Source organism: Panthera uncia, chromosome B4 (assembly GCF_023721935.1).
Source record: "Panthera uncia isolate 11264 chromosome B4, Puncia_PCG_1.0, whole genome shotgun sequence".
NCBI classification, from domain to species: Eukaryota; Metazoa; Chordata; class Mammalia; order Carnivora; family Felidae; genus Panthera; species Panthera uncia.
This window is the reverse complement of record NC_064809.1, coordinates 33846254-33858588: the sequence shown is the minus strand read 5'-3', so window position 1 is coordinate 33858588 and position 12335 is coordinate 33846254. Positions and strand designations below refer to the sequence as shown.

General features: G+C 38.2%; 1 protein-coding gene across 3 annotated transcripts in view; it reads left to right on the top strand.

Moving 5' to 3' along the window:
- The window catches only part of LOC125920046 (cat eye syndrome critical region protein 2), a 182482-nt gene that overhangs the window by 125368 nt on the left and 44779 nt on the right, over window positions 1-12335 (top strand). For 2 of the 3 annotated variants that reach the window (XM_049627013.1, XM_049627011.1), the window contains exons 5-8: window positions 511-615; window positions 2458-2507; window positions 3538-3707; window positions 11197-11280. In XM_049627013.1, the coding sequence (XP_049482970.1) occupies window positions 511-615; window positions 2458-2507; window positions 3538-3707; window positions 11197-11280 (409 nt within the window). The remainder of the gene's footprint in view (window positions 1-510; window positions 616-2457; window positions 2508-3537; window positions 3708-11196; window positions 11281-12335) is intronic. The other variant, XM_049627012.1, reaches the window with a different exon arrangement.

Genomic DNA, 12335 nt, shown 5'->3' with positions numbered 1-12335 from the left:
TAAATGAGGAAGGGACCTTGTTTCCATAGTGTCCCAAAATAATGCTACCATCTTACTTTTTTTTTTGTATTAAAAATTTTTTTTTTAATGTTTATTTTTTGAGAGAGAGAGAGAGAGAGAGAGAGCACACTAGCAGGGGAGGGGCAGAGAGAGAGAGGGAGACACAGAATCCAAAACAGGCTCCAGGCTCTGAGCTGTCAGCACAGAGCCCAGAGCGGGGCTCGAACTCACAAACCGTGAGATCATGACCTGAGCCTAAGCCAGATGCTCAACCAATTGAGCCACCCAGGTGCCCCTTTTGTATTTTTTTAAATGTTTGTTTTTGAGAGAGAGTGAAAGCAGGGGAGGGGCAGAGAGAGAGAGGAAGACACAGAATCTGAAGTGGGCTCCAGGCTCCAAGCTGTCAGCACAGAGCCCAACGCAGGACTTCAACTCAGGAACCCAAGATCATGACTGAGCTGAGTATCAATTCTATTACAGAACATTTTGATTTAATGTGCTATTTCATAGGGAAAGTGAAGGCCAAAAAAGTGTCTTAGCTGTTCCTGGGAAAACCGGAAAAAGAAGAGGAAGACCCCCAAAACGGAAGAAAGTACAGGAGGAGATTATAGTGAGGTAAGACATTCGTGTTAGTCTATGAGGGTCATAAACCCGTTGCACACTAGAAGGGACCTTAATTCACTTGCTCTTTCATCCTTGATTTTCCTTCGTGCCACTGGAAGGATATAGGACTTAGATTATGAAGGCTTGGGTCAGAATCTTCACAAAATTACCAAGTGTACACTAGGGCTTCCCTAGCTGCATGAACTACCCTCTCTAAGCCTATTCTTTTACTGGATAGTAGGTATACTACTAATAATAAGGATTAAATTGAACAGGATAATGAATGTAACAGTATAAATGACTGAAAACCATGCATGACCTACAGAAAGTGCTCAATATGTATTAACTTTGAAAATTGGTTGTGCCACACGTTTTTTTCATAGGAGTGTAGAGCTAAGTTAATTCTGGTTAACTGTTGAGTAATAATCAGGATTTAATAGGTTTATATATCCTATATAAGTTTAAGAGTTAATTCTTTCCCTATAAGGAGATTTTAGTAGCAAATATGCTTTATTGTGTTTAGAATACAATTTCCTATGGTAAACTACAGGTAAGAGCTTAATCTTAGCAAGGAAACAGACTGTTACATATGGGAAATTTTGTTTTATACATGGTGATCTTTTAGGAAATTTTACCATGTGAATTTTAATGTAAGAATTTTGAAAATCTGGCCTATACTATATAAATATACTTTCTTTAAGGATCAGCTCTATCATTCTATACCTATGGAAGTTAAGTCATATTCTTAAAAATTCTAATAACAGGACAAACCACTTCTTTCCTCTAAATTATAGAACTACTAAATAACCTAAATGCTTGAAGTAGGCCAGATTTCTCTTTGTTGCTTATTAACTACTAAGAAGTATTTATTTCTAGGAATCATTATGAATATAAATCAGTCAGAATTCGATTTTTTTTTTTTTTTTAACTTAAGAATCAGTGTTCCACTTTCCAGGAATTTGATTACAAAGCATAGCTTTCCTCTATGGGTTTTGTGAGAGGTGTTTTATAATCATGTTGTATACACATGGCATCCATTTCAGAATTTTGTTAGCAATCTAGACTTTCTTATAGATTCAGGATGCTATGTTATACCTATCTCCATTTCCCTGTTCAATACCAACAATTAAGGTATCTTACTATGAGGATTTTAGAATCATTTTAACATCATATGTGGACTTGTGCTACCCTCTGCTGGTGATTTTATTCTTTAGAGCTCTGTATGCAGTATAGTATTTGTATATTTTTAAATTAAATAAAATTTAAAATTCAGTTCCTCAGTCATACCAGCTACATTTCAAGTACCCAGTAGCCACATATGGCTCATGGCTACCATACTGGACAGTGACAAGACAGAACATTTTCATCCTCACAGAAAGTTCTATAGAGCAGCACTGCTATAGATAATTGAAAACAAACAGAAGGCCACAGGGAGTGACCTACATGATTCAGGGGTACAAATGATGATGATACTTAACACTATTTCACTGAACGCTTCTGTATTTAATAATTTAATCTCCAACATCCCTGTGATGTAGGCATTATTTATAGCCTATTTTAAGGAAAGTTAATTAACTTTCCTGAGGTCACATGGTAAGAGGCAAGCCTTGAATGGGGACAGTCTGACTTTAGAGCCTGCGTTCTTAACCTCTACCTTGCTTTTCTTCAGTATAGCCCTGATCAGGGAGGAAGACACTAGAATCCCTATTGTTTAGGGCAGGGCAGATGGGTAGGCATTTAACCGGTAACACTTAACTCCTCTGTTTGACTTCCAAAAAAATGTTTTAAAACCTAATATTTTCCTGTGCATATCATTGTGCAATTTAATTGGTGCCTCCTTTCCCTGTGTTTCAGTGAAAAACAGGAAGAAAACTCCTTGGCATCCGAGCCACAGACAAGAAATGGTAATGACTTTTGTTGGAGTTTAGAAAAGATTGGGGCACCTGAGTGGTAGCTCATTCGGTTAAGCATCTGACTCTTGATTTCAGCTCAGATCACCATCCCAGGGTTGTGGGATCCAGCCCCATGTCAGGCTCCACACTGAACATAGAGCCTGCTTAGGAGTGTCTCTCTCTCTCTCTCTCTCTCTCTCTCTGTCTCTCTCTCTCTGTCTCTCTGTCTCTCTCTCTCTCTCTCTCTCTCTCTCTGTCTCTCTGCCTCTGTCTCTGTCTCTATACCCCCCCTTTCCCTCCCCACCCCATGCATGCCTGTCTCCCGCACTCATGCTCTCTTGCTAAGATGTAAAAATAACTAGAAAGGATTAAGTAAATATGATTGATTTATATTATGATGACAACTCTTTTTCCAGAGCCATGCAAAGCAATTAAGCTTATTGCAGCAGCCTTCTAACTGGTTTCTTTGCCCTTCTTCAGTTCTCTCTTCCTCACACTTACCTGTGCCTATCTCTCCATCTGATGGATAACTTCAGATCTTCACTTGTGCTTTCTAACCTGGGCACAGTGTAATGGGCACATTACATTTGGATAAATGAGCAACTTGTCAAAGACCTATCTTTTTAATGTAAAATGCTATGTAAGGGATTATATTGGATTCCTAACCAGATTTCAGTTCCGTAATCCAAATTGCCTAAAACTGGGAGTGGGAGAGGAATATCAATTTATATACAGTATGTCAACATAAATGAAACAGGAAGACTGCAGAGGATCAAATCAGAACCTTTTGAATAGAAAAGTAAGTATATTTAAGCATTTCTATTAAAATCTGTAATTACGACGGTCACAATACTTTTAGGTGTAAATAGTAACATGAAAATCAAAATTATACGTTATCAACTTTTTAAAATTAATACCCTTTTTTTTTTAAATGTTTTTTATTTCCTGGTTTTGTTCATACCCGGGGGAGAATGAAATTGAGAATAAACAGAAAAAAGGTCCTAGTGGTATCTATCTAATGAACCTATCCTTTCTTTTTTAGGGTCCCAAGGGCCAGGTCAAGGCACCTGGTGGCTCCTGTGCCAAACAGAAGAAGAATGGAGACAGGTCACTGAGAGTTTTCGGGAGAGAACCTCTCTTCGAGAACGGCAGCTCTATAAGCTCCTCAGCGAGGACTTCTTGCCTGAGATCTGCAACATGATTGCCCAAAAGGTATGCAAACCGGTGGTTCCTCCTCTTCTTTAGTAGCTATAAAACTGCTTTATTTAAGGATGATTCATTAAGTTTTGAATACATTTCTAGTGTCTCCTGGAAGTGGTACAAGCCCTTCACTTTGATCTGGAATGTTAAAAAGGGACCTCATGCCACCCACTCTCCTTCACTGTGGATCATCCAGTATTCTCCTTAGCCCCACAAAATCCTCAGTGACTCCCATTCCATAGTACTTAGGATGGCTTTTCACAGTTTAGAACCAACTTTCCTTCTGTAACATTCCTCAGAAAATGTTCCCCAAGCCCCCAGGTGTATCTTCTATCAGCCTGTGCATACTTCTGTATATATATGCTGCTTTTTTGGTGGGGGGGGGGGGGGGTGGGCAGAAACTCTCTCTCTTCCAGTAAGCAGCAAGTTCTGAAGGGTATTTGTCTTTGTAGCTCCAGGGCCACTCTGCCAGCTCCACATGTGTGATGCTTTTTCCGGTTTTATGTTATAGTTCCATAAATCACACTTTCTATATTTTCATGCATATACACCCTCATGTATGCCTTTTTTTTAAATGTTTATTTTTAAGAGAGACAGAACTGGAGTGGGGGAGGGGCAGAGAGAGGGGGAAACACAGAATCTGAAGCAGGCTCCAGGATCCGAGCTGTCAGCACAGAGCCTGATGCAGAGCTTGAACCCACAGACTGTGAGATCATGACCTGAGCCAAAGTAAGACGCGCAACCAACTGAGCCACCCAGGTGCCCTGTCTTTTCTCAAGCATCTTTCTCCTTCTCCTTCCCTGCCTATTTGAATACTACTCTCCATAAGATCTCCCGTGTCTCCCAATTTTAGGATTTTCTCCCTTATGTTTTTTTTTTTTCTTTTAATGTTTATGTATTTTTGAGAGACAGCGAGCAGGGGTGGGGGAGGGGCAGAGAGAGAGGGAGACAGAGGATCCGAAGCAGGCTCTGTGCTGTCATCGCAAAGCCTGACACAGGGCTCGAACCCACAAATCATGAGATCATGACCTGAGCTGAAGTCATATGCTCAACTGACTGAACCACCCAGCCTCCCCTACCTAACACATTTTGTCATGACTTAATTCTGTTTTGAGTTGTTTAAGCTTTGTTTAGATTAGGCACCATATCTTACTGTTTTAAACCCCATAACACCTAATGTAAAGCCTTTTCCATGGTGGATGCTCAAGAGTCATTGACTTTGCTTATTTCATTGCAGTAATTCTAATACTTCTGACTGTTGCACATGTTCATAAAAGTCAGAAAATTTTGACCACCTGCCACTGAAATCTGAAGAGAAAGAATAAATTAATTGCTGCAGCACCTCCAGAGAAAAACAGAAGGAGAAATATATTAATTTGTTGTGAATCCAGTGGTATTTCTAACTTTTCTAAGTAGGTTGGTGCTTTAAAAGGAAAATTGTAGAAAGTCACCATTCTTATTAGAGATCTTATAGAGTGCTTCAATAATTATATTTTAATGGATGAGCAAAAGAAGAATCTCCATTTCCTCATCACCATACTTAATTCCATATACTATAATTATACTTAAGTTTGTGACCTGCTACCCACTGTGACAATTTTTCCAGGAATTGAAACACATAATCTGATTTTCTTTTTTTTTTTTTTTTTTTAAGTTTATTTTTTTTTTTGAGAGAGAGAGCACTTGTGAGAGCAAGTGATCGAGGAGCAGAGAGAGAGAGATTGAATCCCAAGCAAGCTTTGCACTCGGCGCAGAGCCCAACACGGAGCTCAGTCTCACGATATTGAAATCGTGACCTGAGCCAAAATCAAGAATGGGAAGCTTAACCAACTGAGCTACCCAAGCACCCTTAATCTAATTTTCTTAAAGTAACTATTATGTGGAGATGGTTTTATAACTTTACGTGACTTTATATATAACGATGACACATTAAATCATCAATAAGGCATATGACTACTCTGCTTAATCCTTCTTTTGTAATTTTTGCCTTTTTTTTTTTAAAGTAATCTCTAGGGGCACCTGGGTGGCTCAGTCGGTTAAGCGTCCGACTTTGGCTCAGGTCATGATCTCATGGTTTGTGAGTTTGAGCCCCACGTCGGGCTCTGTGTTGACAGCTTGGAGTCTGGAGCCTGTTTCAGATTCTGTGTCTCATTCTCTCTCTGCCCTTCCCCCACTTGTGCTCTGTCTCTCTCTCTTTCAAAAATAAGTGAATGTAATCTCTACATCCATTGTGTTCAATCCCTTGACCCCAAGATCAGCAGTCACACGTTCTACCAACTGAGCCAGCCAGGTGCTCTTATAATTTCTGCTTTTTTACTGCAGTATTCAACCTATGATTTTTTTGAATAGATGAACTAAGAAAAAAAACTTACAAGCATAAAACTGATGGTTTTGATGGGAAAAATTTCAAAAGTTATTCTTTGCAAGAGAAGAAAAATGTTTAAAATAAGATAAACATGAATTATAATTCTCAAGAAACATGAAATTACAAGCCAAATAATAACAACAGATTTGGTATTTTGAAAGGCGTATAGTGCTATAAATTAGCAAACCTTAGTAAAATAGGGTATTAATTACAAAAACAAGAGAATCTAAATTGTGCAGTAGAAAAATCTAAGGGGCACCTGGGTGGCTCAGTCTATTAAGTGTCCGACTTAACTCAGGTCATGATCTTGCGGTTCGTGAGTTCAAGCTGCATGTCGGGTTCTGTGCTGATAGCTCAGAGCCTGGAGCCTGCTTCAGATTCTGTGTCTCCCTCTCTCTCTGTCGCTTCCCTGCTTCCCTGCTCTCTCTCTGTGTTTATCTCTCTCAAAAATTTAAAAATTTTAAAAATGAAGAGAAAAATCTTAGCAGTTCAGTAATTAGGGGAAAAGAGTTATCACAAAGGGATCCCATCAAAAACTCCAGAATCAGGGGCGCCTGGGTGGCACAGTCGGTTAAGCATCCGACTTCAGCTCAGATCATGATCTCGTGGTTTGTGAGTTCGAGCCCTGCTTCAGGCTCTGTGCTGACAGCTCAGAGCCTGGAGCCTGCTTCGGATTCTGTGTCTCCCCTTCTGTCTGCCCCCGTCCCCTGCTCGTGCTCTGTCTCTGTTTCTCAATAATAAATAAACATTTTTAAAAATTAAAAACAAAAAACAAAAAAAACTCCAGAATCACTTGAATGTATTCACAGGTAAATTTTTCTAAACCCTTAAAAAAAGATAACTTCTAAACATTTCAAAAATGAAGAAAGAAATGGGTAGCTACCCTTGTTCATTCAGATACAGATATCTTAGATTCCTATTCTTCATATAAACACACCCTCTTCATTCAGTAATATAAATGTCAAGTCCTTAATACTAACAAATAAAAGCCATCCTTCGCCAAAAGAATAATAATTCTTTTGTTCCTAATAATCCCTAGGTTCTATTATTGGTAACATTGTCTTGGAAGTTTTATCTAGTATAATGATACAAACAAGAGTCAGAGGCAAAACATTTTGCCTGGAGGAATATGATGAATCTGCTTAGAAGTCTGTTAATTAGAAGTTAGTAATAGTGCTGGGTAACTAGACTTTCTGCATCAGAATCACCTTGCACACTTATTAAAAGCTCAGATTCTTGCCAGTATACCACTCCCAACCCCTATCAGAATTGTTAGAGGTGTTATCTGTTAATATGCAGTTGTAGAAGCTCTCAGGTGATTATTAGGCATACTGATATTTAAAGATTGCTGAAAAAATCCCATTTACAGTAGCAACAAAACAAATTTTGCTGTGAAACTAACTTGAGTTGTACATAGTTGATAAGAAAGAAAAAGCTACAGAACTGTTAGTAGATACATATTTTTTAAATCTCATGTAAATATATTAAGATCTCTGTTCCTAGAAGGAAAGATTTTTTTTTTTAAGTTTATTTATTTATTTTGAGAGAGACAGCACGAGTGGGGAAGAGACAGAGAGAGAATCCCAAGCAGGCTCTGCACTGTCAGCACGGAGCCCAACATGGAGCTCGAATCCACGAAACCGTGAGATCATTACCTGAGCCAAAACTGAGAGTTGGACACTTAACCAACTCAGCCACACAGGCGCCATGGAAAGATGCTTAGATATCAATATTCACCAAGATAAATTGAGATTTATTATAGCCTTAGCCAAATCCGAAGATAATAAAATTTTTTCTCCAAAATAACAGGTGGATAAAAAGTATTGTAAAATAGGAGCGTTAGAAGAGGTAGATGACAATCATATGTATTATCACTTAAATCATCATATTGGAAGCATTCTGAAGGGGCCTTCATGTAACAGACATGCTTATCATAAATGATTTACTCAAAGCAGTACAAATGTACCAATCTTCACGGTCTTTGCTGAACTTGGCATTTAGCAATTTTTTTTTAATGTTTATTTAGTTTTGAAAGAGAGCGTGAGAGACAGAGTGAATGGGGGTGGGGCAGAGCGAGGGGTACAGAGGATCCGAGGCAGGCTCTGAGCTGACAGCAGCAAGCCCTATGTGGGACTTGAACTCATGAACTGTGAAATCATGACCTGAGCCAAAGTTGGATGCTCAACAGACCTAGCCACTCAGGTGCCTTGGCATTTAGCATTTAAGACATATGTTCATCAACATTTGTAATATTTTTACAAATGTGTTTGTGTTTATTGTACTTGTTACAGTAATTACACAAATATTATGAAGTCAATAAAATATGAGCATAAAAATTTCTTTGAAAATTTTCCATTAAAAAAAAATCATTGAATATGAGTTGCTTTAAAAACTTGACTCTCTAGGGGCGCTTGGGTGGCTCAGTCAGTTAAGGGTCTGACTTCAGCTCAGGTCATGATCTCCAGTTTGTGGGTTTGAGCCCCGCATCAGGCTCTGTGCTGACAGCTCAAAGCCTGAAGCCTGCTTTGGATTCTGTATCTCTCTCTCTCTGCTCCTCCCCTGCTCACTCTCTCTCTCTCAAAAAACAAATAATAAACATTTCTTTAAAAAGTTGACTCTAAAGGCAGTGCACCTAGCTTGCTCAATCAGGAGAGCATGTGACTCTTAATCTCGGGGCTGTGAGTTCAAGCCCCATGTTGGGTGTAGAGTTTACTTTAAAAGTAAAAAATAAAAAGCTTAATTCTCAAATTAGAGCAAAGCAGTAAAAGATTGAATAGGACAAAAATCATTAAAATGATAAGGTTTCTGCATTTGGATTACAAATCCAATCTCTTTAACATCTCACTTTCACTTAAACAGAACTGGTAGGGCAGATAATGGCTTAAGAGGTTAATTTATATGACTGACTCATAGGAAACCCTCTCAATGGGGTACTGCATCATATGATTGGTGAATGGCAGTACATTTATACATTAAGTAAAATACATGCTTGAAGTATATACATTTTTTAAATTCCTTGCTTTAACTATGTTACCCTACCACTACCCATCCTAATTATATTGGCCAAGAGAGGTTGTTTTTTTTTTTTTTTTTTTGTAATAATGAAAAATGCCAGTGATTCAAATGTGACATTTGAAACATATTATCAGTAGAACATAATGTGGTGCTCACAGATACACCCATTATATATAAAATACAGTTTGGGAACACCTGGGTGGTACAGCTCTGTTGGTTAAGCATCCAACTCTTGATTTCAGCTCAGGTCATCATCTCAGTATGTAAAAGCACAAAACAGCTAGGACAGTGGACAGAGGGTTAATATGGCATAGCAGGAGTCAAGAGCTTTTCTTTCAAACTTCATTGAATAATGGTGCTTCCCTTTTCTAGTTATCCCTTTGGATAAGTTACTTGATATCTCTAAATTTTTATTTTTTGTTAGTAAAATGAAAGCTCTAACTTCACAGAAGTTTCTATGGGAATTAAGCAAAAGAAACCACATCAGTGTACCTGGCATAGTACACAGCTACCAGTAGGTACTTGGTCCTATCCATTGTTCATGGTTGTAGATAATTGGTGAGAAACCTTGTTAGAAAACTAAATCTTACCAAAATAAATGCAAGTGTGAAGAAAGTTAAAACAGATTAAATAAATAGCTCTCTAAATGTTGAAATAATAAAAGAATCAGTAAGCTTTTTTTGACCATATAAAAGTTAAGCTTTTATGGTAAGGTTTAAATAAAAGATCTAAGCTCGTAAAAGTATTTGTTACTAATATTACAGGCAGTAATATTTAAACAGCTTATAAACATTAGGTCTTTAACAAATGAATAGACTTAGAGTATAGATAATTCACACAAAAGAGTAAAGTTGTAGGAAAACAAGTTCATCTTCTTTATCAAGACTACCATTTCCACATTAGTAACTTTTGTCTGATTTGGCAAAGTTTGGAGTCAAGTTGATATTAGCCGCTATTGCTACTAGCATGGTAAACTCGTACAATCCCTTCGAAAGAGAATTCCATGGTAAATTTTCACATTTACTTAAAATTGAAGAGCTCCTCCTCTTGGGGTCTTTAAGCTCGTAAAGGAGTCGCTCATAGGCATATTTGAGGAAACTGCTGTGGTAGCTTTTGTGAAAAAGAAGGTCGTGACACTTTGACGGTTAGATTACATTTGTACTGAGGACTGGTCATTCTCCTAACAGGAAAGCTTTCTAAAGCTTCTTTTTAAATCTACCACAATTGCTTTGCAGTATGTTTGCATTGTATAGACCACACCTTTTTGTCACTGACTTTTTTTCTACCCTTTGTGCCTTTACCTCATTGATTCTTCAAGTTTCAAGACTTTGGATTAAGTGGTACTGGAACCAAACCTGGGTAATGCTGATACTGATACTGAAGCCACAAAATTACTCATCTTAACTGCAAAGCCTTTGCTTACCACCTCGATATAGGTTACATTGGCGAAGCTATGGGGCTCATTCCACAAAAATTCCAAAACTTATGCTGACCTTAGGTAAATACCTAGCGTTAGTTAAGTTTCAAAGCTCCTTTCTTGAAATGTCCTATAGTGATTGCTTTCAAGCTTTTAAATTTTGTCAAGTCTAATCTTCTCAGGCAAGCTCTCTGATTTCTGGTCCCTGAGTCTTTTTCCCCACTTCTGTCTTGCTACTTTGGTTCTCAGCTGAGGCAGCCACCCTCACTTCTCACTGCTGCCACTGAGCTGCCTTTTAGGGGAGTTCTGCCTCCATCTGCTCGTAATGCCTCTTTTCAGAGCCATTCCCTTTAGTGAAAAGTGGTAAAACATGGCTTTCTCTTAATAATTTGCAACAAAATATTTTTTTTAGTGTTTAAATAGTTAAAAGAGTTTCTTGCCAGTGATAAATATTGATAGAGGAGACACTTGGTGTCTATAAGTTTTTTGCTTTTTTTTTTCTTTTAAGAAAATAAACTGGCTTGGTACCTTATGGAATTGAATAGTCATTTTATTGACTGTCCAAAGGATACCTTTGGCTCTTACTTAGGTAAAGCCATAACCCATATGCCTTAAAGGCCACTCTAATCCTGGCAGCAGCAGTAGCAGTAGCTGAGAACACCCTAATCTGTCTTTTCCTTTCTTTTCCTCACTTCTAACTATAGGGAAAGCGTCCACAGCGCACAAAGGCAGAATTGCAACCTAGGTGGATGTCTGACCACCTGTCCATCAAATCCATCAAGCAAGAGGTGAGTGTGTATGAGAGTAGAGAGGAGTTTTAAGTGTTCAAAAAGATTGTTCCATTTTTATTTCAGGTACTCCTTTTATTCCTACTTTTTAATTTACCTTTACCTCAATTTCTAAATCTCAGACTTTTATGGAGCATTCTTATACATGAGATGCACTTTTAGAAAAAGAAGACATTAAAAAGTAAGATATGACATTGCACTCTTTTGGATCTTAACAGTTAATTTCCAGTGATGATAAACATATCCGTATCTAATATAGGTGAGAATGATAAGCACTATAATAGATATCTATGTAGTAGAAGTTCATGACTGCAAAAATGGAAAAAATTAGTGGTGGGCAAAGAAAGGGGAGTTGAGGCAAGCAGAACTATACTTCACCTGAACCTTGGAGAATGACTAAGATTTTGATGGTGGATAGTGGGGGCAGAAGAGTAATACACAAGAGTAATATAAACAAAGCACAGAGGCATGATGATATATAAATGTGGTAAAAGAACAGTACATATTTGGATGTGTCTGGCATATAAGATGTGTTGTTGTATATAGTGGAAGAAAATGCCAGAACGATGAAATTTTTGAGTCTCCGGACTCTCAAGCTTATATTTTCAATAGACAGGCAGTAGTTAGTGAGGTTATGTCATTAGAGCTTTGTTTTAGGAAGCTACCTTTCTGGTCACACCATGATAAATGATTTTTTAAGGAAACACTGGAAAGTAAGAAATCCATTAGCAGTATACTTCCAGCAGGAAAGAATAGTGGAATCCCTGCGATTGAAAATGTAGGTCTAAAATGGAGGAAATGAGGGGTACTTGGGTGGCTCAGTCGGTTAAGTGTCTGACTTCGGCTCAGGTTGTGATCTCACAGTTTGTGAGTTCGAGCCCTGTGTTGGGCTTGTGCTGACAGCTCAGAGCCTGGAGCCTGCTTCAGATTTTGTGTCTCCCTGTCTCTCTGCCCCTCCTTCTCTCTCTTCTCTCTTCTCTCAAAAATAGATAAACATTTAAAATAATACCTGTTTCAGATTCTGTGTGTCCCTCTCTCTCTGACCCTCCCCCGTT